General features: G+C 42.6%; 2 protein-coding genes across 3 annotated transcripts; one reads left to right on the top strand and one right to left on the bottom strand.

Annotated features, from left to right (window-relative positions):
• Nucleotides 1-586: 586 nt before the first annotated feature.
• gpr143 (G protein-coupled receptor 143) lies at nt 587-7,760 on the top strand. The gene is made up of 10 exons (XM_047047673.1): nt 587-743; nt 1,604-1,882; nt 3,008-3,117; nt 3,746-3,840; nt 4,243-4,335; nt 4,524-4,633; nt 4,835-4,943; nt 5,301-5,418; nt 5,631-5,886; nt 6,861-7,760. Exons 2-10 carry the CDS (start codon nt 1,624-1,626, stop codon nt 6,962-6,964), a joined length of 1,254 nt encoding a protein of 417 aa, XP_046903629.1. The 5' UTR covers nt 587-743; nt 1,604-1,623; the 3' UTR covers nt 6,965-7,760.
• A 1,708-nt stretch (nt 7,761-9,468) lies between these two features.
• On the bottom strand, nt 9,469-25,848 carry tbl1x (transducin beta like 1 X-linked). Of its 2 annotated transcripts, XM_047047670.1 has the most exons (17): nt 25,727-25,848; nt 25,109-25,169; nt 24,889-24,994; nt 15,713-15,815; nt 15,082-15,227; nt 14,496-14,712; nt 13,449-13,581; nt 13,113-13,254; nt 12,926-12,989; nt 12,716-12,813; nt 12,455-12,515; nt 12,205-12,326; nt 11,955-12,029; nt 11,549-11,676; nt 10,510-10,675; nt 10,240-10,341; nt 9,469-9,983 (listed from the first exon to the last, which is right to left on the bottom strand). In XM_047047670.1, exons 4-17 carry the CDS (start codon nt 15,768-15,770, stop codon nt 9,957-9,959), a joined length of 1,539 nt encoding a protein of 512 aa, XP_046903626.1. In that variant the 5' UTR covers nt 15,771-15,815; nt 24,889-24,994; nt 25,109-25,169; nt 25,727-25,848; the 3' UTR covers nt 9,469-9,956. The 2 variants fall into 2 exon arrangements, with proteins under 2 accessions (XP_046903626.1, XP_046903627.1); XM_047047671.1 differs by lacking the exons at nt 24,889-24,994; nt 25,109-25,169; nt 25,727-25,848 and adding an exon at nt 17,042-17,676.
• Between the last annotated feature and the right edge of the window lie 988 nt (nt 25,849-26,836).

Genomic DNA, 26,836 nt, shown 5'->3' with positions numbered 1-26,836 from the left:
ACGCAGGAAACATGTAGTATTCTTTATTCAAATGGTGGCATAGTTTATTTTAGTGATGGCCTCCTGAAATAAAGGTGTGGGGTCCAACACAAAATATATTTTATAAATATTTTAAACCCTTTGAAACTGTTTTAACCTTTCGAAAATATTTTTTCTCAAATATCTTTAAATGCACCCTCTGCAAATGTTTACTAGGACGTGACAGATGCCTGAAACCTACTTCTGTCTCTCATAGTTGTAGTCCCCTCAATATACAGTAAGAATTATTTGATGCTGCAAGTGCTGCCATTAGCCCAATTTGTCATTGTTTTAGCAAGATGTTAAAAGTATGAACACGCCACTGCACAAGAAATGCTGAGTAGGACTTCATTTTAGTTCAACGCAAACTATTTAACAAAATAAATAAAATACAAAGTTTTTGGAAAATACATTTCCAATGCCAGCATTTAAGCGCACATCACATTATAATCTACGATGTCACTGAGTCCAATTTAGGTTTGGACTAGCGATATGGAGGAAATGTGAAATGAGCCACTCTCCTATCTCCGGTTCCAGGATTTGTTATCCGCCGTTCACTTTCTGGAAATAATATTACAATAAAACTTTGAGGGAAGTGACGAGTTCAAGAGCTGGTGGAGCTGAAATTCCTTTGTGCCATTGGGAATCCGAGGACGGCAACTCGAAACACATCGTCATAAAAAGAAAAGCGAACTGGAGAAGTGCGTCCATACACAGCATAAATAGTACGTCAGATTGATTCCATATTACTTTTAGCATTATATGATTGTGTTTGTACTGCTCGAAGTCCATATTCAAAAAAGTGATGTCGTTGGAAAGTTATTATCCACCACCAGATGGCAGTCTCAGAGAAGGGACTACCTGCGTTTAAGTGTGTTGATGTTACGTAAGGCGTTGGTGATGCTGCAAACTGTCACTCTTCAAGACAAGATGATAACAATATTTTTGTAATATTCTATAAACAAGCCGTAGGCCTACTATTGACTTCGTGACTAGTGATTGTACATTGGTTACTTTAGGCTATCACGGTCAAATAGTGCATTTTTGCATACTTTGATGTTTAGCCATTAACAGAATAATTAACATAGGATAGGCCAATATGTCTCTCGGTTGGCCTATTTCAGTCCACATATTTTACGCACGTAGAAATAAAGTTCAAATGAAGGTACAAAACAAACAAACAAATTTAAAAAAGCATTAAAAGGGAAATCAGAGGACACACCCCAAACACCAAATTTAGTAGATTATTTGATAAAATGATTGCATTTTTTATTAACAGGCCTATTAGGCTACTGTGGATTTATCTTAAATTCAGCCTAGGCCTCTTCAGGTAAACCCTTAGGTTAATTATTTTACTACTACAAATACTACTATAATTTGATTTGTAGAGGAAAGAATAAAGCTACATTTACTCCAAGCATTCTTCACAGGAACATTCTTTTGGTCGTCTCTGACCAATGTGAGGCCGTTAAACCCTAGAGGGATTAAATGGAAGCACATGATGATTCAACCCGTGATTTTACTGAGCGCATGCCATCGACTAAATGAATGAATTTCTCTTTCTTTTCCTCCCCTGACACCGTAGCACACTTCTCCACACAGTCCATGATGGCATCCCCAAGGCTGGAGACTTTCTGCTGCCCAAACCGAGACGCATCCACCGAATTTGTCATTACCTTTCAACCGCTTTTCTTTGGTGCCATTTGCATTGGCAGCGCAAGTTTGAGTCTTATTTTTTCAATACTACAGATTTTGCCCAAACGCAAGGGCTACAGACGTCTTGGACAGTACCCTTTGCCGAAACCTGCGTCTTCCTCGAGAATATTGTTCATAATCAGCATTTGTGATATTTTGGGATGTGCAGGTAAGGCCTAAGATTTCTGTGCTCAAGCAAGGTTTTCTAATTAAATATAGGCCGCCCAAGGAATTCCACGTGCCCTTTAGGCCTATGGGCAGTCACACGTCTGACAAACGAATGTAAAATATTAACGTTTTAAAAGTTTGTCCAGGACCTGCACTTGGAATATATAGCTTCACTCTGAACTGAATTTGAAGACCAAGTATAGACCTTTTGACATACACACATTTACATAAAAATAAGTAGCAGGATATATGCATATATGCACATGCATGTTTGATGCTTTTTCACCACTGCCAAATGACTTCAAGATCATTCAAACCAGAATTGATTATTTAATTCTGAAATATAGTTCCTCTGAGTGATTCATGTCTTCTAGAGACATAATGTTGTCATGTTTTCTGTGAAAAGAATATTGTTATTTTTGTGATGGAAATAATACCCTCCTCTCCTTTTTTTGGGATTGATCTCTAATCCATTTAATTCAATGCCTCTATAAAAGACAAGGTAATTGGCAATGGAGATGGTAATACTCGTGAATCATCAGTTTATCAAGAATAAGAGTTGCATTATCTTGCTTGTTCTACAGTCTTTTACTTATGCATTGTTTTAGCCCTATGTGGTTCCTGTTTGTTTCACTGCACGGTTCATTTTCCACTGCAAGTGAAAGCACTTAAAAACAAGTAAAGCATTCCTTGGCCACAATTTAGACGCAAACACCCAGCACAATGTACGTCACAGGAACTTCCTGAAGGTATTCTCAGTTTTTCCAAACCTTAGTGCTCTGCAGCTGGGCCAGTCTATTTGATAGAGGAAGTGGAAACACCCTTATAAAACATAACCCGGGGGCCGATTGTATTTCCATTACTAACAAATGCAACTATAACCAAAAGGATTCCATGACAGAATCGAATGAACCAGCTGTATATTCGCAGAACAAAAGGAGATGCTTTGATAATTGTTATATGTCCCTACAAGATAGCACTGTTAGCACTAATATTATTTGCTTTTACTTGATTGTTGTTGATGCATACAGTGTCATCAGTGAGACTCACTGACACAGCGTTCTCAGACAAGTATGGGGTGAGACAGTCACTGCCAAAGCCTTTGTGTTCCTCTTGTGTTTCTCAGGAATCATAGTGAGATCGTCCATCTGGCTGGGCTTGCCAAACCTCGTCAGCGGTATCTCTGTGGCCAACAGCAGTGAAGTCTGGCCAGAGGTGTTTTGTGTGGGCAGTGCCGTACGTACAGTTTCTTAACTTTATCTCTCAGCAAGCTCATCACAAGCTACTCAAATGTAAAACTTTGGGGAAATCAAGCCCATAGTATACTCTGTTGGACATAATTACTTGCAGAGTTACTTGCATAGAACGGTTGGTTTAAAGGAATGCATGTTCTGAATAATCTTCACCTTAAAAACATTTCTTCTCACACAAACCTGTGTCTGAGGAGAATCAGCAGTGTTTATAAAACAGCTAATCTGCAGGGAACCTGACCCAGATTCAGGTTTGGGTCTTAGAACAAACTACTGAATCCCACACATTCAGAAAAGGTCATGTCTCAGACTGTGAAAGCACAAATAAGTGATAAAATATACATTTCTGTAGCTGGGATGTATAAGTGCTCTATTTATCAGGTGTACTATAAAGCACAAGGTTATACTGGACAATTACATTCTTAGGTCATGACTTTTGTGCATGTCCTGAAATGCCAAGATCATTAAAACTATTACAACTAAACAGGCCCCAAAGTAGCATCGAAATGGCCCAAACGCAGTTTATCCTCAGAGTATTCATGTGTATCTAGTTGAATGGTTGTGCAGTCTTATCATGACGTGGTGGTTGAGCCTTGTTCTGTTCTGTCCAACAGATGTGGATCCAGCTGTTCTTCAGCGCTTCCTTCTGGTGGACCTTCTGTTATGCTGTGGACGTCTTCCTGGTAGTCAAGAGATCTGCAGGAATAAGGTACACTGTAAACTCCACTAACATATCTCTGTTTGTTCCTCTGAAAAGTCCTGCATGTTGCGATGTGGTTAAAAAACAAACATTCGCACTAAATTATTCAGGCATTGTTAATGAAATTCCACTTACATTTGGCAGACAGAGAAAATGTAATATTTTTTGCAGCCCTTCTGCTTTAGCCTCCAACTCCATTTTCTGTGTAATCCGTGATGTACTTGATGTTCAGAGAGCTGAGTCTCATGATACGTGACCTTTCAGTCTCACGCTCTCTTTATCATTCTCTCTTGTGTGCTCTCACTCTCTCTCACTCTCTCTCTCTCTCTCTCTCTCTCTCTCTCTCTCTCTCTCTCTCTCCCCTCTCTCCCTCTCTCCCTCTCACTTTGTCTGTCTTTCTCATCCCATCAGCACTATCATCCTGTATCACATGATCACATGGGGCCTGGCTGTGTTGCTGTGTGTTGAGGGTGTAGCCATGCTATACTACCCATCAATCTCCAAGTAAGAAAACTGTTTTCTTCTCAGTAGGGTCAACACGTCCCTGTAGTTGTCTTCAATCGATTCGAGACGCTAAATACCATGTCTCAAATGTTGCCTGATGTTTAGAAAATACAGTACTTACGTTTATATGCATAACCAGAGAGTCCTGTCATTTGACACACTCTGACGTGTCGACCTTTTGATTGCAGTTGTGAGAATGGTCTTCAGCATGCCATCCCCCACTATATCACCACCTACGCTCCCCTGCTGCTTGTGCTACTGGTCAACCCTGTGCTGTTCGCCCGCACCGTATCTGCAGGTCAGTGCACCCTGCATCTCAGTCACTAACTGAGACACATCGAGAGGAAGAAGTTGAAATAAGTGTAACAAATGCAAATACAACAGCTGCATGATGGTCAAACATTCAGCCATGGAGGTGGTTGTTTCATGTCATGATGTTGGATTGTTTTTAAATGTGAAATTTGAGATTGACTGAACTTTTGACTTTTGACTTGTGAAGTTACATCCTTACTTAAGGGACGACAAGGAATCTACACAGAAAATGAAAGACGCCTAGGCACAGAGATAAAGATTCGCTTCTTCAAAATCATGCTGGTGTTCTTTATTTGGTGCGTATTACTTACTCTTTGCTGAGAACATGGGATTCTCATTGTGATGCATGAGCAATACTGTAGACTGTATTCTTTGCCATGTTCTCTTTTTAAGATACAGCACAGCAGCTCTTATTCTGTCTTCAACACACGGCTTGTAGAGGATGCTTCTGGAAACAAGAGGGGTTGGGTGTGGGACTGTAATACAGTCCAAATCATTCCTCAGAGATTAAACTAACTGTAAATTCACTGTTTCTGCTTAATTACTTTCCACATTCACAAATCCATTCTCTGTAAAAAATTTTTTATAGATGATAGACCCATTCTGTATATAAAAAGGTTACAGTGTACCTTCCTTGTTGATATTGTTCACAGCTGGTTACCCAACATCATCAATGAGAGCTTGCTCTTCTACCTGGAGATGCAGATAGACATCAAGGCTGCCACTTTAAAGAATGTGAGAAACGCAGCCCTCATCACATGGTTCATCATGGTAGGTCTCATCCTCAATAGATTTAATATGGAATTCAACAAAATAATTGACTCAAGGTCATAACGGGATACCAAAGTGAGAGCCAAGAAAGGCTATTCTTCCAATAAATAACTATAATAAAACAATCAAAGGATAGTTGGTATTGCATATACTGCAGACTAGAGGATATATGTACTGAGAGCTGAGGTTGGGGTCTGTGTGTGTGTTTCCAGGGGATCCTCAACCCAATGCAGGGTTTCCTCAATACCCTGGCCTTCCATGGATGGACGGGCATGGATGTGGACCTGAGCCTACAGCGCAGGAGGGAGCTGGCCTGGGACTCTGCCTCCACCTCGGCACCTGCCACAGGGGGCTACAACCCAATTGTAGGCTCCAGCCTACTCTACCAGAGTCACGTCCAGGAAGGCAAGAAGAACATGACGGCCAATGGGCATCAGCCGTCCGACGCGATCAGCGTCCTCTCAGAAGGTAATGGGTGGGGCACTCAGAATGGAGACTCTCCTGTGTATGAGGGGTGGTGAGGATGACCTTCCTGTCTCCCACACATGGTGCTTCCAAATGCTGCTCGGTCGTCTCCTCCACACACCTGGGTAGCACAAGCTTTGATCGTTTTCAAAAGCTACAGGTGTTTTAGTGTTCCAAAATGATGTCTTGGAACATTGTGAATGTTATTATTTTTTATTTTTTAAGATAAAGGTTAAGATAACCAGAAATGACCAGGGACTTCATTATTGTATATTATTGTACCAGGAGTGCTGTAAATCTCATGGAAGGTATTGTTTTTGCGGAAAGAAATTACAATTAAATGTTTGATCAAAATGTAAAATATACATGCTCTCACATCTCTTGTATAAAGATGTGAGGACAGAAATATGAAATGTATTTTGGGAGAAATGTTTTTTTTTTAACTATTTATGCAGAATTAGTGAAGCGTTCCTGTACTCGTCGCATAATGTTCACAATAATTCAATGTTTTGGTCTATATTCAGGATTCCTGACAAGGACCCTGAATATGTACAGTAAAGAACAACTCTCAAGAAATAAAAACAACTATTTCAAAGGTTTTAATGTTTCACGTTTATGAATATAGCCCTGAATCTGACAGACAGAAGGTTTTGTAAGTAGCTCTAAAACTATATCACAATTTTTTTTTCTACATAACCTTCTCCTGCTAGTTATTTTAAAATTACAAATAAAAATAAGACACATTACTTTCCAGACAATTCAGAATCCCAAAATACATTTTCCAGTCATATAAAATCTACAGGTTTAAACAACTGGTTGAGAGAAGAAGCAATGAAATGTAAATGATTGCAGCTCATGTCTCTCATTTATAGTGTAGAAAAAGAGAATGTTCATCGAGACAGTTGGGAAATTTGAAGTCCAAAAACAGGTTACGCACGCTTTAACACAGCCATCTCCCCCCCATTTTGTCTTGCTAGGTTCTGAGTCTAGTACAATTGAAATCCACATTTCCAGTGAGCTTCGCGAGTATGAGGATGTAGACGCAGATGAGGAATCGCTGGAGAACTCTGTGAAGCGCTAGCTGGGGCCAAATGCTGCAACAACCACCAGCCTCTTCTCTCTCCACACACAGAGACTGTGTTCATATTAAGTTTCCCCAAGTCCTCGTCTATAAGGACCACTCTTTTTGCAGCGCAGGATTAGAACGTTTCAATAGATACTTTACAAGTATTTAAAGCAATCTTTTGTGAGCTGTACTGTGTTAGTTGTTCTCCATCAATTGATATATTATCAGACAAATATTGCACTATGTCTATAGAGTATTCTCTGTCTATATGTGACACCCTAATGGGCTTTGCCTGTTAGTTTCCACAATACACAATCCAACTAATCAGTCTGCTATAGATGATGTGGTGTTATATTATTGAATCATCAACTGTACAGTAATGGAAGAGTCCCATGGACAACTCACCCTTTCGTATTGAAGTCAGTCAACAGTAAAGACCTGTAATTCCCCATTGATAGATAACACAAAGGCTGACCTTTAAATGTGTTTAAGCTACTTGATAAACATGCGTGTACTTAATTTAACACGTCACCAGATGGCAGGCCTTGTGCATCAAATCTACACAATTGCTCATTTGCACCCGGTGCATCAGATGATTAGGAGTATTCATATGGGTTGTTGAAAAGTCTGTTTCTTAGTCGTTTTAATGTTGTTTTCTGTCATGTTTTTCCATTCTGGTTCTTTTTCATAAAAAATTAAACACAGACATGTTTAAGTTCTTGTGCTAGAACTGCATGAATGTGACAGTCACTGCACTGAAATCCCCTTTTACTTTAATTTCACCACTTTCAGCTAGATCAGGACCACCAGTAATACAACATATTTAACTTATGCTCAATAAAAGTCTCAAAGAGGACAAAATAATGACAATACAAAACACAGACACAGTCATTTCTAGTATCAAAATAGAGTGATTTATTTGAGACATTTGAGTGTTGACTTTATCGTCTTGGAAACAGGTGAGCACACACCCTGGTTGGGAGTGAGAGAGAAAGATGGCCGTCACAGCACTTGTTTCACACTGGGCCCTTTAGCAAGCCAAGATGGCCCCCAAATAACAGCCCCATTCTCAGTCTGACACAGACAATAATGGCTCTCTGCAAAAAAAGAAAAAAGATTGTGTAAAAAAAAAATATAAGAAAAGAAAAAGAAAATGCGATAGGAAATAAAATGCTGGCCGTCTCTCTTTACGCAAATCCGAAACATAAGCTGACCCTACCTTGAAAAAGTGCACTTAACATTGCTCTAAAAATTTGCTTTACTGAGAGTGAAGGGACCAGAAAAAAGGCATATCAAAGTCGTGGCCTGTTAAGTTTGTAGACACTGCTCTCACAATATAACCCCAGTAAGCTGAAGCAGACAGACATACTGCACACAATTAAAGCTAAGCCCATAATACAGGCATTCAAATAAGAAGTCAGATCTGACCAATTAGATCAGGCGGTGGCAACATCGGGACCTCAACCCAACTAAACCAATCACAGCTTAGAAGCAACAGCAGTACTTTCACTCAACCAATCAGAGAACGCTCAGCCAGTACAAATAAGACACTGGATTTCTACCCGTCTGATCAGGGAAGGTGTCAAATAGAGAAGGGTTGTTAGAACAGCTCAGTAGATGACCCATGACACTTTGTTACCGCAGCAGCATTGAAGAATTGAGATAAAAGTTGGCTCTTATTTCAGGTCAGTCCATGTGGTGTCTGTCTGTTCAGCTCCCCAGACGCCAGGCTAATCACAGACGAGATGTCACGAGAGTTGCAATATCCTGTTCCAGAAATGGGAAATCCAAGCGCCTTGGGGCTACGAAGCAAAGCAGGTGACCGTCCACTCTTGCTCAGTTCCATTCTGTCCACCGGGTGGTTAGCTGCAGCAGGCGTTGCTGACGCACAGATCCCACATGGCTTCAAAGTAGAAAAGCCTTAGGAACAGACGATGAACAGTATAACTGAAATCCAAACCAATGTCACACATTACTGACAAAGCACCTTAATATACTGTATGCATAATTGGCAGAATAAAAGAACAGAGAATGTGACAAAAGAAATATGTCTGTCATACACCAGTTATCCAGGGTCTTGTAAAGTATTAGGAAAGAAGCTCTAGCCAGTGTTGAGCCCCAAGATGACATTAAAGTGTACTGTATATAAACATATATACACAGTATATAAGTCTGTGTATTTATCTAATTTACATCTTTACATTCATTAAATTTACATCCAGAGGGGAGAATATACACCTTTGGCATCTTGTACAGACGCCCACCATAATGTTTATCCTCTAGTAAACCAAACTTTGTTTAAACTTGGCAGTTTTTTGTTGTTGCTGACCATGATGTTATTAAATGTGAGCTCAGAAGTACTCTCTCAGCAACATATTTTTCAGACTTCTAAAAGTCAATTTCTTACAAATTCGGCAAGAAGTACTCTTGAAACAAACCACTCTCCACTGAGGAGAAGTTAAGCATTTTTTCATTTGAGGATGATAGAGTATCGCTTATGATGTTACCCTCCTTGAGCCTTCCTCTTCTTACTCAAATCATGGAGTAACATTTGCGCAGAGAAGTTCTCAAAATCTTTCTTTTCACGATTCATCGGCAAGCACACATCAACACTGATTTGTCTGTTTTCACACCTCCTCCTGTGCACACCTTCTTTCTGGAGGTTTCAGAACCTCAGCCAGTGAGCAGCTAGACCACAGGCCAGGAGAACGACAGGATGTTACATCATCTCCTCAGACAGAGGGTCAAATCAGGTGGACTGGCTTCAGCCCAGCCCAGTGGATTCTCCCAGCAGAATCCCTTTGTGGTCTCCCACTGGAGAACACGTCCATGGGACGTGAGAAGTTTAGGAGGTTTTGGTTTTCTAAAAGGTTTTCACACTCCTGAAGTGTGGTTCCACTGAGGACGTTGTCAACACTGCCAGTCCTGCTGGAGAGTGTGTCTGCTGATGTCAGATGGCCTTTCACTGCACAATCCATGGTCCGTCTTCAAAGTCACTGCTAGGATGCTATTTTCGGAGATCAAGAACACATACCTGGAGGGCAAAGATAACAGGATTAATTAGACATGAGTGTTTCGGTTCCCCTCCTTGCAGCCCGGTAAGCAGAGACCAGAGTGATGGGTGTTTTTTTACACATCACCCTTATCAGTCACATCACACATCACCAATATGGAAGTGAAGGCTAAACAACTAATAAACAGATGCAGAAGGAATAGAGGAAATGAGACATATATACATTCAAACGATGTGAAATCATGATAAAGGCGGATGTGAAAAGGGGATATCTTACCGATCCATCGGAGGCGCTGGCACCCACTTTGTCTCCAGTGCTGTTCCAGCAGACCTCGAATATGCCGCCCGTCCCCCTGTAGCTGTGCACCAAGGCCCCCGTCTGGAAAAAGACCAACCACAACGATATCACAACTAAGTGCAGAAGGATTGGCCAGTTTCCTTTCCATTCAACCAGGGGAGTAGGTTTCATTGTCGTCGTCGTCCCCCCCCACACACACACACATCTGAAACAAATCTACACCCCCTGCATTCAACATCAGATCCTCACCACGGTGTTCCAGATGTGGACACACTTGTCGAAGGAGCCGCTGGCCAGGTGGCGCCCGTCAGGGCTGAAGGCCACGCTGTAGACGGGCTCCTGGTGTTTGGTCAGCGTGTGGATGCACACGCCACGCTCCACGTCCCACAGGCGCACTGTGGAGTCAAAGGAGGCGCTGCGGGACCACAAGAGCACAAGACCACACCGTCATGTCTTCTGCTGGATGCTACAGAGCCAAACAAGAACCTGTCACACTATCCACCCCTCAACATGGTTTAAGATGTTATTTGGTGTGTTGTGACATCAAATGCAACAACGTAACAGGTTTACAAATTAAAAGATTATTTTTGGTGCAGGAACATTTGGCTTGAAAACATATACAGTATCATAAACTGATTCCTCATGATGCTGTCACCAAAAAAGAGACAGATGAAAGCAAGTAATGGTATGAAAATGGTCTGAGAGTCATTAGCAGTTGTTCATTAAAATTGCATTTTAAGGTAAGCTGAGCCACCTCCAGCTACATTTGAAATCACACTCTGAAAAGCTTTGGGGACAGAAAATGTGAGATTAAACTAAATAAAAAATGAGTTGAAAAAAAAGAAAAAGAGAATACATTATGGGATAGGAAGCCAGCTATATCTCTCCCACAATGGTGACATTTACTTTAGATCATTATCCTGTCCCTTGCAAGCCGTGCCAATAGTGGCGGTTTTACATCCGCAGTGAAATGATGTGCCTGTACTCTAGGATGTCAGTGGAAGCCGTAAATGCCTGTGCTCGTTGTACTAGAACATTTCCACATGCTGCACGCATGTCAAGGTCAGGTGTGATGGCTCTGGTCCACTGGCAGAGGCTGAGCCCAGGTCTGCATGGATTTCATCTTGAATGTCAGGGCTTTATAAGAATCTCCTCCTCCGGTACGCACACAAATGCACGTCTGTTCTCCTCTTACAAGTCAGTCAACGTTTTCTCATTTCAACCCTTTCGGTTTTGTTTGCGTGCCAGGGTACTGTGTAGGGGGGACGGAGATAGTGCCGAGTCTCACCTAGCGAGCATGATGTTGGAGTTGGGGTTGCTGGTTCCAGGGCCTGTCGGGCTCCACTTGATTGTGTATATTTCTTTGCTGTGAGCTTGGAGGTCATGGACACACATATCTTGCTTCATACTCCAGATCTGAGAGAAGAAGGAGCCGGAAGCAGCATTTTAAAAAGCGCTGTGGAATAATTATTGTCCTAACACTGACATTTAAGTTAGGTTAACTTAAACTTGATTTAACAAATGGGCTTCATTTAAAAACGTATTTACACCAATTGCGTTGGAAAGTATCAATAGATTTAGCAGAAGTCATCTTCCCAATACTAAATTCTATTTGGTTCCAGAAAATGCCTGAGAAAACTATTGGAAACCACAGCACGAAGGGTGCCGACTTGTTGTTGATCATTTAGTCTCACCTTTAAAGTCATGTCATCAGAGCAGGAGGCCAGCAGCATTCCTGATGGATCCCACTTAATCGCGTTAACTTCATTCTGGAGACAAACAACAAAGACAGTCTGTAAAGCCTTCCTCAGAACAAAGTGGAACGCGCAGAGCTCGTCATCCACCATGACGCGCATTTCCTCATCCTCTATGCGGAAGGCCTGTTGTTCGACGACTGCCGTGTCTTCCGTGAGGTGGAGCGTGAAGAGCGTGCCGTGTGTTTACCGTGTGTCCCTGGAAGGTCTTGAGAGGGCGGTCGCTGCCCAGCCGACACACATGGATGCACATGTCCGTGCTGCAGGAGGCAAAGGTGGAGTTGTTCTGCCAGTCCACGTCCAGGGCTGGGGCTGAGAGACCAAACCCAGCGCAGGTCAGTCATGTCGACACACTATATTATCTACTCTGGGCTTGCTTCACTGACATCAACAACTGCAGATTCAATCGGCAGCTACAGGTCATCTTGATTTAGCTTTACCTGAGTGGAAAGGAAACTGCTGCTTGGCCTCTCCTGTGTGTGCATCCCAAATGATTGTCGTCTGGAAATGGACACATGCATTGAATATATTTTGTATAGTATCTGGATTCTTTATATAGTAATTTGATTCGATCTATTCTGTTTACGACTGGATGCTACTTCAAATAAAGTCTTTGGAAGCTTTTGGCCAACACTAACTTCTTTCTGAAAATAATGACTTCATTCTTTTCAAAACTAATGTACATTTTAAATGACGCCCACCTTATCTACACCAGCACTGAGGATGGAGTTCCCCTTCTTATTCCACTTCAGTGCAAATATGGGCCCTTTGTGTTGCCCCAAAGTGCTCGCCAGATTACCTGTGAGGGGACAGATCAATGTTCTTCAGAAAAAAACTGCCTTTGATATGTGTAACACACAGACCAAAATATCATTGTGAACTAGAAGGAACTGAAGATGGTGTACACATACCGTCCTTCGTCCATATCCTTGCAAATCCATCATAGGACCCTGTTGCTAGAAGAGTCCCTTCGCTCTGTTTAGGAGGGAGGGGGGAGGGGTGGACCAAAACGTTACTTAACTACTCTGGCTGCACGGAGACAGTCAAGTGATTTCCCCCCTGTTTGAGGCAGAGCATGCAAGATGGGTGAAGACCTACATTCCAGTCCAGTGAGGTGACGTCTTTGTTGCTGGGGACGTCTTGGCCTCCCTCTCGGATGCAGTGGCGCAGCACCAGTTGGGTGGAGCTCGAGTTACTGTTCTCATTCAGGTTCCAGATCCTGGCTGTCGAGTCCCCAGAACTGAATGCATAAGAAACAGAATGACCAGTCAACCAGCAGCTACATCCACACTGGTATGTGTGTGTGTGTGTACAGTATGTTTCTCTTGTTGAATATTGGGGGGTCTTCTTCAGACTCGACACATCCAAATCCCTTGGTCCAGGCAGGCTGGTTCACTTGTACATTCAGAAGCATTCAGCCAAAGGCCCACTCACCCTGAAGCCAGCAGGTCGCTGACTGGGTTCCAGGCACAGATGAACACCTCGGACTCATGGCCTCGCAGGACTGTGGCCTTGCTGGCTGGGATCTCCACATCCACATCCATCTCCATCTGCTCACTGTGGTTATCTGAGACACAACATCCCACCCTCGGTTAGCTACATCGTATCACCCCCCCAGATATAAAATACACAAAGTAAAATACATAAGGGAGTCAGGTGGCTGAGCGAATAGGGAATCGGGCTAGTAATCAGCAAGTCGCTGGTTCGATTCTCGGCCGTGCAAAATGACGTTGTGTCTTTGGGCAAGACACTTCACCCTACTTGCCTCGGGGGGAATGTCCCTGTACTTACTGTAAGTCACTCTGGATAAGGGCGTCTGCTAAATGACAATGTAAATGTAAATAACTTAAGATAAGCTAAAATAATTACGTAGGCTACACGTTCTGTTGGTTTGGTTGAGTAATTTAAATAAAAATGTCTAGTAAATAGATGTCTGCCTGGTATTTGATAAATCTTCAATTAAATACATTTTGATAATTAAAGGGAGTTAAATGGCGCACAACATTTGCCTCAACATGGAAATCCTGTTATCTATTAAGCAATTACAACTTAATTATTGCTTTTTGACCCACTTTAAGCAAGGAAGGAGCTACAGTTTAGCGGGAGGAGCTGGGTATATGAACCTGTGCTTGCATTGTTAGAGAGCGTTGTGTTCCATGCCTTAGTCATTACACTAGGACAATTCTGCTTGTAGCCACCCAAACTGCTGACCCTTATCCCAGAAGGATCTGCTGACACAAACATCCGCTACCGGCCTCCCCTGGTCTGGATCGGCACCCAATCCCTTGCTCTTAAGTTTCTCTGACTGAACTTTAGAACTTGCTAAACGGAACAAAAAGATGGTAAATGTGCCTGGTTCGAATCAGTGTAAAATGTAAAACCCAGTGTTATGGGGTATCACATCGCTGTTGAACATCTCTTAATAAAGGTGCACACAGACACAGTTTGGGTTGTTGACGCGAATGTCAGGCTTGCTCTTACTCATGTTGTGAGTGCCGTTCTCGTCTCCATTCAGCATAGCCTCTCCGTTCTTTGGTGTGTTGCCCTGGTGACCCGAGGCGCTGGCGGCCATACCGCAGGCCTGTTGCTGGGCCAGTTTGTCGCGGAAAGCCTGTTGCCGCGTCTGCACTACGTCTGGCATCACCGCGTCGATAAGCGACAACGACTCGATGGGCCGCCCGTCAAACACCGTACCATCCTGCCAGGAGAAAACACACACACGGTTACTGACCCGTCAGTGTTCAGTAAAACAATGAAGCGTGAACTGACATCACCAACTATGGGATTTGATTTCCTTTGTTTATCAGACACTATAGTGCAATGACGTCCAGTGGTGTCATTAGAGAAATCAATAAACCTGCACTGCATGCGGATGAGTCTGCACTAGGTTGAACAGAGCCAGTGTATTAGTAGGGGCAGCCGTACATAAATAGCACCATTGATTTCCACGCAGCAAGAGGTGTACAGTTCGCTGGGCTGAAAGTTTAGATGGCAGTGGCTGCGTTTGGGGGGGGGGGGATCCAGTTCACAGGCCACCATGCCAGGAGGCTGCAGTCTGTTTGCTCACCTCATTGATGCTGATCTCTGCCTCCACATACTGGAGGCCCTTCTGCAGGATGGAGATCAGAGCAGCAGGGGGCACTAGTGTTCCATTGATGTTGGACTGGCTGATGTGGCTCTCGATGCCAAAGGTGAAAGCCGAGTGGGAGAAACCTTGAAATGAAAACAAAACCAAAGAACACTTCCTTAATGAAAGCACCAAAGATAAGTGTATTGTCCAGTGTGTGAAAACATGTTTTCTGAACAGCAGTATCAACAAAAACTAATATTTCCAAACTCGTCAACAATTATGATAAGGGCCGGTTGAAATGCCAAAGCTGGCATGCTTTTCTCGAATGACTAGCTTCAAAGAGCGTTTCCAACAATGGAGTAATGAAATACAGAAGCTGCGGCCTCAATAATTCATTCACGGCCTGAGAAATAGGTTAGAGTGAATGGCATGTTGACAACTATACATATAAAGGAAATCGATCCACCAGACAAGCATATTGGAGGGCATTCTGGGATTATATTTTCCACAAACATTGAATCAAGCGATTGTGGTCGTCTGTCTTACAAGTCTACTGAGCGGCTTTTGTTTTGTTTTTTTGTCGAGTCAGTTAGAAGGAGAGCAAACATGGTTTGGGTGGCAGTCATACCTGATTCTTGGAGATATCTGTAGACCAAGAAGTTCACTTCGTCACTGGTTATACTCATTTTAGCCCACCTCAATGGATGAGGTATTTAGGAAGGTTCCGCCCACTATATAATAAAAAAAAAAGAGCGAGAGAGGGGAAAAAAAGTGAAAGATATTTAGTGATTATTATTGACATTTTGCAAGACACCAAGCCTCTCGTCAAGTGGACTGAATCAGATGGCAACACATCCATCATGTTTGAGCGCCAAGAGATAAAGAAGCCCCTTGAAACATGGAGCCCAGGGTGAGCAGTGCAGTGCTTCCCCAACACAATCACCCAGGATGTTCCTGACTTCCTGTCTCCATTAGCATGTGCACCCCCATCCGCCCCCCTCCCTGTGCCCAATACAACAGTACAAGCCTCACTGACAGACCCGGCTGCTGGGTCACTTGACCAGCCAATCAATCTCCATGGCTGAAGCAAAGTATTTCTCAGCTCTTCACCCTGACCTGACAACAGTGTGTTCGAGTCAATATCCATCTGGGTAATAGGGGATCGAGGTTGGAGTCTCCCCTTACTGACCTAGCCAGTCATCTAGATAGAAGGGTATCTGATAAAGAAAGGGGGCCATCACATGATAGGTTGGAGATTATCCCACTGGAGAGATTTAGTAAAAGGCAAAGGAGGGCATGGAGTTATTTTATCCCTCAGACTGATGTTAAACCAACACTGCAGTATTACACAGTACCTTTCGTTTTGCAGTAGCTAAATGAAATGCCAGACTGGTTACAGGCAATAAGAAAACGCCTCCGCAACACTGACTCTGGCCGCTACCATTCATCCACCTACATGGAAAACATCCCCTTGTTTATATGTACATAAAGACGCCAGCCAAATATATTACTCTAGATGGTTTTAAAACAATCCATGCTTGACATTCCCATCATTGTCATGTTTGATTATTTATTTCTATTCACATGGATTGAAATTACTTATGAATAAAATCAAGTCGCTGAACAATAACATCATTAAAATGAAGGGATTTCTAATACTGACTAATAAGACCTTGTCTTCAGGTTAATGAGCACTTTGCAAAAATAAATGATTCATCATTTTCTAACAATATATGAGCTAATTGGCAGAGACGATTGTGCATAAGAATAGACACAGGTGGAATCTAATATCACTTTTAAATGAGCATGATTCAGAAAACGAATTAATGATGGCTTAAAATGGTCTGGAGGATTAAAATCTCCAGTTGCTCAATGCCAAACTCCAAGCAAATCTCAACCAGGCCATTATTAGTCTGGACTGTGAACACTGTTTGTATGTGCTTTATTTCAGCCTTACCTGTGGAAAGTAAATGGAGGACCTCTCTCTCTCTCTCCAGCCCAGCCTGTCAGGCAGTAGGAATGCATGTCTCTCAAACCTCCATACCAAACAGCCTCGGCTCTCACTCATGTTTCTCTTTGGTAGCATAGCAACAAGCAGGAACCAGCACAAAATAGACAGAGAACAGTGTTGTCCCAATTACCAGTGGGCACACTGCCAACAGGGCTGAACATGTTACTCAACATGAATAATTCACCGTTCACCTTGGGATATTCTTTCAGATGGACTCCAGCTTTTATTGCACCACCACAGACACGGGCCATGAATGAAAAAAGCCTGGAATTGGCCAAGCAGGAGCGTGCCTCACAAATTCTTCCTAACAGGATGAGATGGCTGCTTTAATTTTGAAAGCAAGTGAGAATCAATCTCACACACTGGGACATTCCCTCCCCTGGAATCACAGTGGCTGGAATGCATTTCAAATCCCCGAAAGGAACACTTTTAACATGAAAAGAATCCCTCGTTCCAGCCAGCTGGGTACATGAACATTGTGGTTGAAAGAGAAAAAGGCATGTCCTATAGATGGCTACATACCAAAAACAGACACAAAACCCCTCAGTTTCAGTTAGTCCAGCCCACAACCTTGGATAGACAGGGGCACTGAGCCACACTGGTTCAGCCCATTTGATACCAGGAGGGGCCTGGAAGCTAGCTGTATCAAAGCTGTGAGCCGGTGCTCCCATGCCTGCTGCCCCTCCACAACAAACAACTGGAACCATAATTAGTGAGGAGCCTAGAGGGGCATGCATGTCTGCCAGGGGAGTCAGCAGCAACACTAATCCGTGTATCAGATTGGGCGCATGACGCCACCATCCATTACAAAGCTCCCTTGGCATCCAGGCTCTCCCTTGACAAAAAAAACACGGCCTCTTCCAGGGATGCTGACAGAAACGCTTACCTAGGCACTAGCTTTGTGCTGTGGCGGGCATATCCACTCGCTGGTAAGGTAAGGGTAGTCCCACGAGGAAGTGATGATCCGTTTCAAGTGAAAGGAATACGGCAAAGACAGTGACAGACAGCACCGGTGAAGATCCAGGCTGGGACTTCTGATACCACAGTACAGTAAAAATGTGCAGTGTCATCTCACCCCAAGTGGATATCAGGAATGAAAGTAATCTGAAGGTTGCCAGTTCGATTCCCGGCCGTTGTGTCCTTGGGCAGGGCACTTCACCCTACTTGCCTCTGGGGAATGGCCCTGTACTTAAGTGTAAGTCGCTCTGGATAAGAGAGTCTGCTAAATGACTAAGTGTAAATGTACATTCATTGCAAGCAGTGCCACATCATACCCTAGGGTCATTAGGGTCATCATTACTCCAGAGTAACAGTTATTACTTTACGACGTCATACCACTTTAACCAATCAGCCCTTGACCCAACCTTACAGGTCACAGCTGGTTTCAAAGCCTGAGGATAGGGAGTACAACAGCATGGGACAGACCATGGCCAACGCATGACTGCTTTGTGACCAAGCACAACCAACAAAGAAATAAAATACACTGGATTGAAATGATGTTGTTGATCGGTTTACCTACTCTAGTGTAAAGAGTCCTAAATTGGGACCTTGGTCCAGATATGAAGACTTACAGAGCAGAATAGGATATCAACAGAGCAGAATTGGAGAACTGCAAAGGCACATTTTATCTGGCTAATCTCCTCTAAAAATAGATATAAATTCTGGATGTTTTAATGGTGTAGAACTCAAGGACAGAGAATTTTTGTCGCAGATGAGAACATTCCATTTGAATTCACTTATTGGAAAACCGCGACAGACAGGAGGAACATTTTGATGCGTAGAAGGAGAAACACACGACTCAAGTCAAATTACTTTTTTAATTCTGTCTCTTGTGATTACAATCATCATTATATTTGGCCCTGATCTTGTTCAGACTGCTTCATGTCTCACGATATACTATACAATTAAACAACTCATATGTGTCATACAAATCAGTCCAAAGTAAAATTCAAAAAATAATTATGAATTGTGATTATAAAGTTAGAAGTCACTTCTAAGAAAACAACCAAATCAGACTGAGCAGAGAAAAACTGTTGGTTTAAAAAGTGACTGATGTAGAAAAACAGGACACCACAAAAAAAGAAGTAAAAAAAAAAAAGAGAGGAAGGTAGAGGCACATTCTACGCTTCACATGCCAAGGACCCCATTTTCTCTTGAACAGTCACCTCCTGACAGATGTGCAAACAAGACCTGGAAACAGCAGCCATTTTCTCTTGAACTGCCCTTCTGGGTTAAACCCGCCTTTGAAGCTTTGGGCTGCAGTCATGGGGGATGGGAAGGGAGATGGGGTGGAGCTGGTTGGTGTCTGACAGGTGATAAATAAAGACCCAACAAACAGGTAGTCACAACAAATATACGCATTATTCCTTGCCTTCTCAATGAGTCACTCAGTGACGGCGGATGTAGGTTGGAGAACCAGTGGGGGTTGGTAGGCTAGTCTACTCTCTCAGGGATTCTCCACTCCCACGCCTGTCTAGAGGTGGCATGAGTTAGGAGTTACATTGCTGGAAGGGTTAAGGGGTCACCAATCCCATGCCCCCCCCCCCCCCCCAATCCTCGACTCATCATTATGCAGCAACATCAACAGCATTGCAATGACTAAGAGAATACAGACACAACATAGCAACTGGGAACTTTTCTAGCGCGAACACAGTGACCAACTTTGTCTCAGATATCTGTGACCTAGTGTTTGATAAGAAACCTTAACTTGATACAGTGTGGATGCACACCCTCGACACTCTACACACAGTTCCACTCCACTGCTACAAAGAAATCCCCAAATAACGAAAGAGGCCGCTTCCCACAGCTTTTATAATCCACATTCTTCACAAAGAAACAGACCAGGGTAGTAGACACATTTACTGCCTGATTAGACGCCCGCCTCTGGCCTGTGTTCTCCTGTTCCCAAGGGAACATGTGAGGACAGCCACAGATACACTTGCTAACGGAGCGTGTTCATCATGACATGATCATTATGGGCAGGAACTTATACCCACCGCCCTCCGCATTCGCCGATTTGGATCTTACAAAAATGACACATCCCGCAGAGACGGCGACTGCCTTTCTAATCGTTGTGCGTTCAACAGCCGTGGGAGACGGAAGACTGAAGGCTCTTTAGTCCTGGCAAGAGCACCAACGGGATAATTAGAGCTACTGGAATCAGCCTTGTAAAATTAATCCATCATTCCCCAGAGAGGTAGTCCATGTCTAAATACCAGGTCTCTACTGCGGAAGCAGTATGGCGGGAGAGAATACAGAAGGCCTTATTTCTCTGTCTGAGAACTGCAACACAGTAACTGGCCTCCCCTGTCTGGTCCAAGTCATCCTTAACACTGTATAGAAACTGAGTAACAATGGCTTGTGTAGTTAAGACAGTTGTACTCTGCCATCTACTAATTCATATGTAAATATGATATAAGTGTAGGTTCATGAAAAAACTGTGTGTGTCCTTGTCATGAAAGTCCTTTCCGGGTGAGCCAATCAAGGTTTTCACTTTGGACCGCACCTCAGTTTCTTGACAAAGCCAATGTAGGAATGAACTGCAGTTATTAACAGCTCCAACTCGAGATGGTTTGTACAACCAGAGCAGAGTTTTTTTAAACATTATTCAACACCTGGGCTTTACATCAAGAGCAATCATGAGTCAAACAGCCGACACTACAGGTTTAGAACATTATGTGTCACTGTGTTGCATCATTTGATAACAGACTAAGAATTCCTGACTACAACTCCTGCCTAGATTGGCTGTTGACTTAGCGGTGAGATAAGCAGCAAATTCAATAAAGCAGGAGATGCAGCTGTCAGACACAAAACAAGCAAAGGTCTCCTTGCCTGGGCATCACTGAAATTATGCGGCATTCTCTTCAGATAATGGTAAAGATTTGAGCCAATATCCTTCAGTAAGTATCAGATGTAAATATGTGCTGTTGTTGTTTTTTTCTTCAAATATTTTTCATTTAACTCTAAACATCATTTTCAATCATTTTCCACTGGGCACAGACCTTGTAGCAGCAGGCAGCATACTGTCCCTATGACCTTCTCTGTCTCACTGTGACCATCAGGCCTTTTCACTCATAGGCTCACTGGCCATTTTATAATAAGCTGTAAACACGGCGATACACCATTGTGAGCAATAAAAGTGTTTCTATGGCGACTAAAAGATCCTGATTCTCTGTCAACAGCTGCTCATGCCATCCTAAAGTGCTTCTCCACCCCCCCCCCCCCCCCACCCCCCTTCTCCGCCCCCCTCCTTTCTCCTTCAGCCTTCCTTCTCTCTGACACCAGGGTCAAGCAAGCCAGGAGGCCGTATCTATTGAAACACTAATCTTCATTCAAAGACATGCCCTGACTCATAGTTGGACACAGTCACATTAGGAGAGAGAGAGACACTCTTTCTACTTAAGCACCTCTAAAAAGGATGAGATTATCTCTCGGATTTGTGTGGTGGATAGTTCTGCCCTACTATGTTTCACCAAAAGTATCAACTGTGAGAGCCCTATCCTGCAAATGTCCACTGAAGCAAACCAGTTACCAGGACCTTGACTGCTACTAGACTAATGTACATCTGGTATGTGCATTCACAGTATAAAGTGCGAGATCTTCATTAAAAAGGGCACTTACCCTTTCACACAAAAGCTTTCGCAGAATTCACTTGGCATGCAGTCATCACAAATAGGATTAGTGGCAGAAAAACAACAAGGACTTTGGATAAATATACCTGAATGTGCCTACTATTCTGTTCCCTTTGTCCTGCTTAATCATTAACCTACTCTTCCTGTAATTATTTACAACTATCTATGCATTCTGGAACTATTTATACAGTGTTCCAATGACAGTACACGGTTTGGACATCGTGAACTGTCTCGGTTGAGGAACTATTGGAGTCAGGGTTGAGGCATCACAGCTGTAGTTGTCTGGAGCCATGCAATGACAGAATAAAACAAAAGGCTTTCTTTAAACAAATGTTTTATCAGATAGGCATGCCATATTGGCATATTTTGTCCTTGTGATATACATGTAAAATGAGCCAGAGAATCTCAAGTCTCTTAACATTTAGTCAGATAATATAAGTGAATGTACTGCGGGTAGCGTGCTGAGAGTGTATCAGACCACTCACAGCAGGATATGACAACAGAGATAGAGGATGGCTAACCAAAGCAGAAATGAAACTTTCACTGGCATCCTATAGACAGTTACATGGTATCCGGAGCAGTTTTCCCTGAGCCACTGTTCAGGGTTTTCCTCAAAATAAGATAACCTCAACCAGGACTGGCCATGGCCAAGGTTGCAGACAGATGACCTACATAAGCAAACAGACAGCAGAAGAAATATTTACTTACTATAAAATACAACATTCATTGAATGGTATTCACGCATTACTTCTTTCTAGTAAAGGAACAGGTTTAAGCAGATGAATAAGCGGTGATTCATACATAACTAAAGATCGATAGTGCTGGAAATCACTGAAGCAGGAGGCTGCCTATATCACCACATGAATATCCTCGCCATCAACTAGACAAGGAACTAATGGATGCATTTAACAACAGTTAACTACCTCTGTACTTACCATGAAACTGTATTCCCTTTACACTAGATTACATTTCTATCGTACATGGCATGTCTATTGCTCTGCAATCTTCTGAGTTACACAATTCACAGAGCAACTGATTAGATTTGCCTGGATGGCTTTTGATCTTCTTCAGGGGGGGAGGAACAGTGGGTCTTCTAACAAGGGCACCCACAATTCTTGCAGTTTACGTCCAAGAATAGAAATTGATTCAATGTTGCAGTAAGTTGGCTAGTGGCTCACGTGAACAGCAAGCCTCTTCTGCCACTTCTTGAAAAAAAAAAATGGTTTCTCCTCTTCCCATGTTCTATCATAAATAAATATCACTGTGGAAATATTTGAACAGTCAGATACAGACTTGCAGAGCAGTTGTTGCATGGATTTGACAGGGGCTCACCTCACTGGCTGCTGGTGAAGATGGGAATCTCTGCCTTGAACACATGGGGATTGTTCAGCACAACGTACACAACAGAATATCCTCCAATGTTGATCTTCTCAATCAATTGCATCATGATGTATTTAGAGCCACCAAAGGGAATCTGGCAACCATGTCTCTAAAGGCAAATTGAAACATGCGGTGCCCTGCAGCTAACCGCTCACCTAGTGACGCACAGTCACCAGCAAAGTCAAAGACAAAGAGGTCTCCTCAGAAAGAAGATCACAAAAGCTGTGGGAAGACATTTTGAACCCCACGGCCCAACTCTGTTATCCACGTATGCCCTAAGGGAGCAAAGCAAGCCAAGACTAAACCATCTTACTCTTTAGAAACATCCTACTGAAAACAAAACATATAATAATAATACGAACAAAACATATAATAACAATAATATAATCTCTCAGAACCTAATGTTCCCTAAGGTTTAAACCAATTCAGTCTTTGCTGTTCCAGTCAACGTCCAGAGTTATCTCTTACTGCAGGGGCACACAGCCATCTTACCAGGCTCCTATTTTAAAACATACTAATGGGTGGGAACATTACAACACTAATAGCTTTCACAATTCCTCAAATGGAAAAGAGCTGAGTCAAGAAAAGCAATTAGGCTGTAATAAAACCTCATTGTTCTTAATAAAGGGCAGAAAACTGTTTTTCCTTATGACTGTAATTGGGTTTCACAATCACCCAAACAGGCCAGACATAAGTAAGTATTTTTTTTTAATATATTTTTTGGCAATCCGACAGGTTCACATTGTTTGAAGAGGCAAATGTTGGAAGAAACACAACAACCATGCTTGTAGGCATCGGAACACTGAGTCCCTCCTTACCCCTATAATGTAATTGGTGTTTGTGAGAAGAAGCTGATGGAAAGCATGGCAACATATAAAATGCCTTTATGAAAAGCATGTTTGGAAACTCTCCTTGCTTAACTAGAATGAATATTACAACACAATTACTACATACTTCAAGGAAGTGCAGGATTAGCCATCCAGAACAAACTCATCAACAGGTAACGCATAGGGTGTCACGAGCCTATGACCTAAGAGGCCTTAAGAACCCATTCATTCCTGAAAAATCTGCCGTCATGTTTTGCGTACACAATTAGAAGTTACTTTATTGCCCACTCAACTTTCAATTCAAACGTACTTCAAACTGGTAAAAAATAAATTAGGTTGCATTTGGTCTTTATATCACACGTTAGACTGACAATAGCACTTGATAAACAGGCCTATAATGAAATGTATATATTGACTGATACTGTAACAAGACTGTACCTTCCTTACCCGGTGAAAGCAAGTGGTGCAGTTGAGTGACCCTCCCCTCCCCCACTCATAAGCTTCCAAACTATCTGCACGGGAAACAACCTTAAATTGTTGCATATTTCCGAAAGTAAGAGTTAATGTCAATTGATTAATGCTACGTAAAAAAAAAAATGCTTATATTGCTTCAAACAGAAGCTTATGAAGCAAGTTAAAGGTACTTGATGATCACAAAAGAGCGACAACGTGCTAACAAAAGTTACTGTATTTTTAACTGTGATGGGTGTTCGCTTTTAATTATGTCTAGAAATGTAATGTATAATCATTACTATGACATAATGGGTGAACTGTTAGTATACATCAAAATAATTGATCCAGTGAGAGACATTTCAACACACGTGTTAAGTGACAATGTGAGCCGGTGCATTACAATACCAACAATATTATCCCACAAATGAGTGCAAAGACCCCTTACAATACACTGTGCAGCTACAAGATTATTCATGACACTTGAGCAAGAGTTCCAACTTACCTTTCTCTTAGAGAGAGTGCTTGTGGTATTGACGCGCCACCTATTCCTCTTCCACAAGGAGAACCTCCAACTTCAGTGAGCGAGCAGCGACTTTCCTCCCATTTTGCTGATCATAATTCGAGTTCTGATTTAACGATGGTCTCCAACTACGTTCAGTGCGTAACTAGTCTATATCACCTCGACAATAAATTATGTGATATTTAGGTATGTTTACACTCACTGCTGTGAAGCCGAGGAGGGTTGGCTTCGGAACACTTTTCAGCGTTTCTGAGAATGGAACGCTAGAGACAGCAGCAGCAGGCACTCATCGGCAGAGGGAGAGGTGGGGTGGGGTGAGGGGGGTGGAAGAGAAAGATAGAGAAAACCAGAAGGGGAAGGAAAAAAACTGTACACTATCACTGTCCATGTTTTAAGAAAAAGTCAAGCATTGTTAGAATCATACTTTTTTTTCAATGGATTCAACTTAAAATCAAGGATAGCATTTTAATTCGTTAGCATTCCTATTTACAACATAGGGGTTATTTATTAAAACGATAGGCCTATATCTTGACGACTGAATTCTACATTTAATATGCATTTAAAATATCAGTGATGAAAGGGTGTGTTTTTGATTTGAGATGTGTATCACTTTTAAAGATAAAGGTCAGCTGGATCAAGCCATACGGCTTCTTTTTTGCATTATTTTGCATATGCCATGTCCAAACTAAATTTCCCCTACACTATATTCAAAAAATATAGGCTACATGTTTGACGTTACATCGTGAACCGAACCGAAATACTGAACTGAATCTACTGCAACAGTAGCCTAGTAGTGGAATTCTTCGTGTGAGGAAACTACCATGTATTTGGCCTCTGAGCCGGTTCCCCCTCCCCCACGGTTCCGTATTTTTCGCCTGCCCGGTCACAGAGTGGTTGATTAATTCTCCTTTCGCCTTGCTCGGTCATTCAGATTTGGAAAGTAAATAACAAGTTGACATCATTACGGCTCTACATTGGTGTGACACATTCCTTTGGTTACCGTAAAAAATGAAACATTGACGCCCTAAATTTTGAGGGCTCAGAATTATGCAATTCATTTAGGCTACTACGCAGGTGAAAATAAATAAATGCAATTTAGTTTTCAAAAACACAGGTTTGTATAACTTGAAAGCCCACAAATAAATTAAAGAAAGATCCTGCTTTTTACTAGTGACAACTGACAAGCCAATATATACTGCCCTTTCTCAGATACATTTGATCTCTTATACTGTATATTCTTAGAGTAATGATGTATGCACGTGAGTTATAAGAAGGATCAGCCATTCCAGTGTCACAACACGATCATCCAGTCGCATGACGGACAATAACCAGGCTACAGATACATTTAGTCCACAATTGCACATTCTGTCCCCATTCGACAGTAGAGAAAAGAGTTTGTTACAGTACGAAGCAAGCTACATGCCACATTTTGGATACCCTGCTGTTAGGGTATGTATGGTAGGGACTCTTCCTGCCATGGAGCTGGGGCTGACCTCCTAACAAAGAACAGGTTCAATCTGCTTCCCCTCCCCCAACCGGAGAGACTGATGAGGGTCACATGACCTTTCTAGACAGCACAGAGAGCGGATGGTAATATGTAGCTGTGGGGGAAGGGTGCCGCCAGTCACACGACTCTCGTTGGGCTGTACAGGCCTGGGAAGCGCGGGGAAAGCTCAGCCTGCAGCAGGGGAATATCCAGCTGTGTGTGTGTGTGCGTCTCTCTATGCTGCAGTGCCCATCGACATTTTGGATTTAGCTCCCTGAGCCCCTCCAGTTTTATTTATACCACAAAGAGAATATGAGCACGGGGTGTGTGAGTCAGTGTGGCAGGGCAAACACAGATACACAGGCTTTGCATGTGTGTGTGCGAGAGAGAGGCGGGGAGGGGATGGGTGTATGCTGTTGTACCTGTGTTTGCATACATGCTTGT

This window comes from Hypomesus transpacificus, chromosome 23, assembly GCF_021917145.1.
Source record: "Hypomesus transpacificus isolate Combined female chromosome 23, fHypTra1, whole genome shotgun sequence".
NCBI classification, from domain to species: domain Eukaryota; kingdom Metazoa; phylum Chordata; class Actinopteri; order Osmeriformes; family Osmeridae; genus Hypomesus; species Hypomesus transpacificus.
Note: the sequence above shows the minus strand (reverse complement) of the source record. Positions and strands in the feature narration are given on the sequence as shown.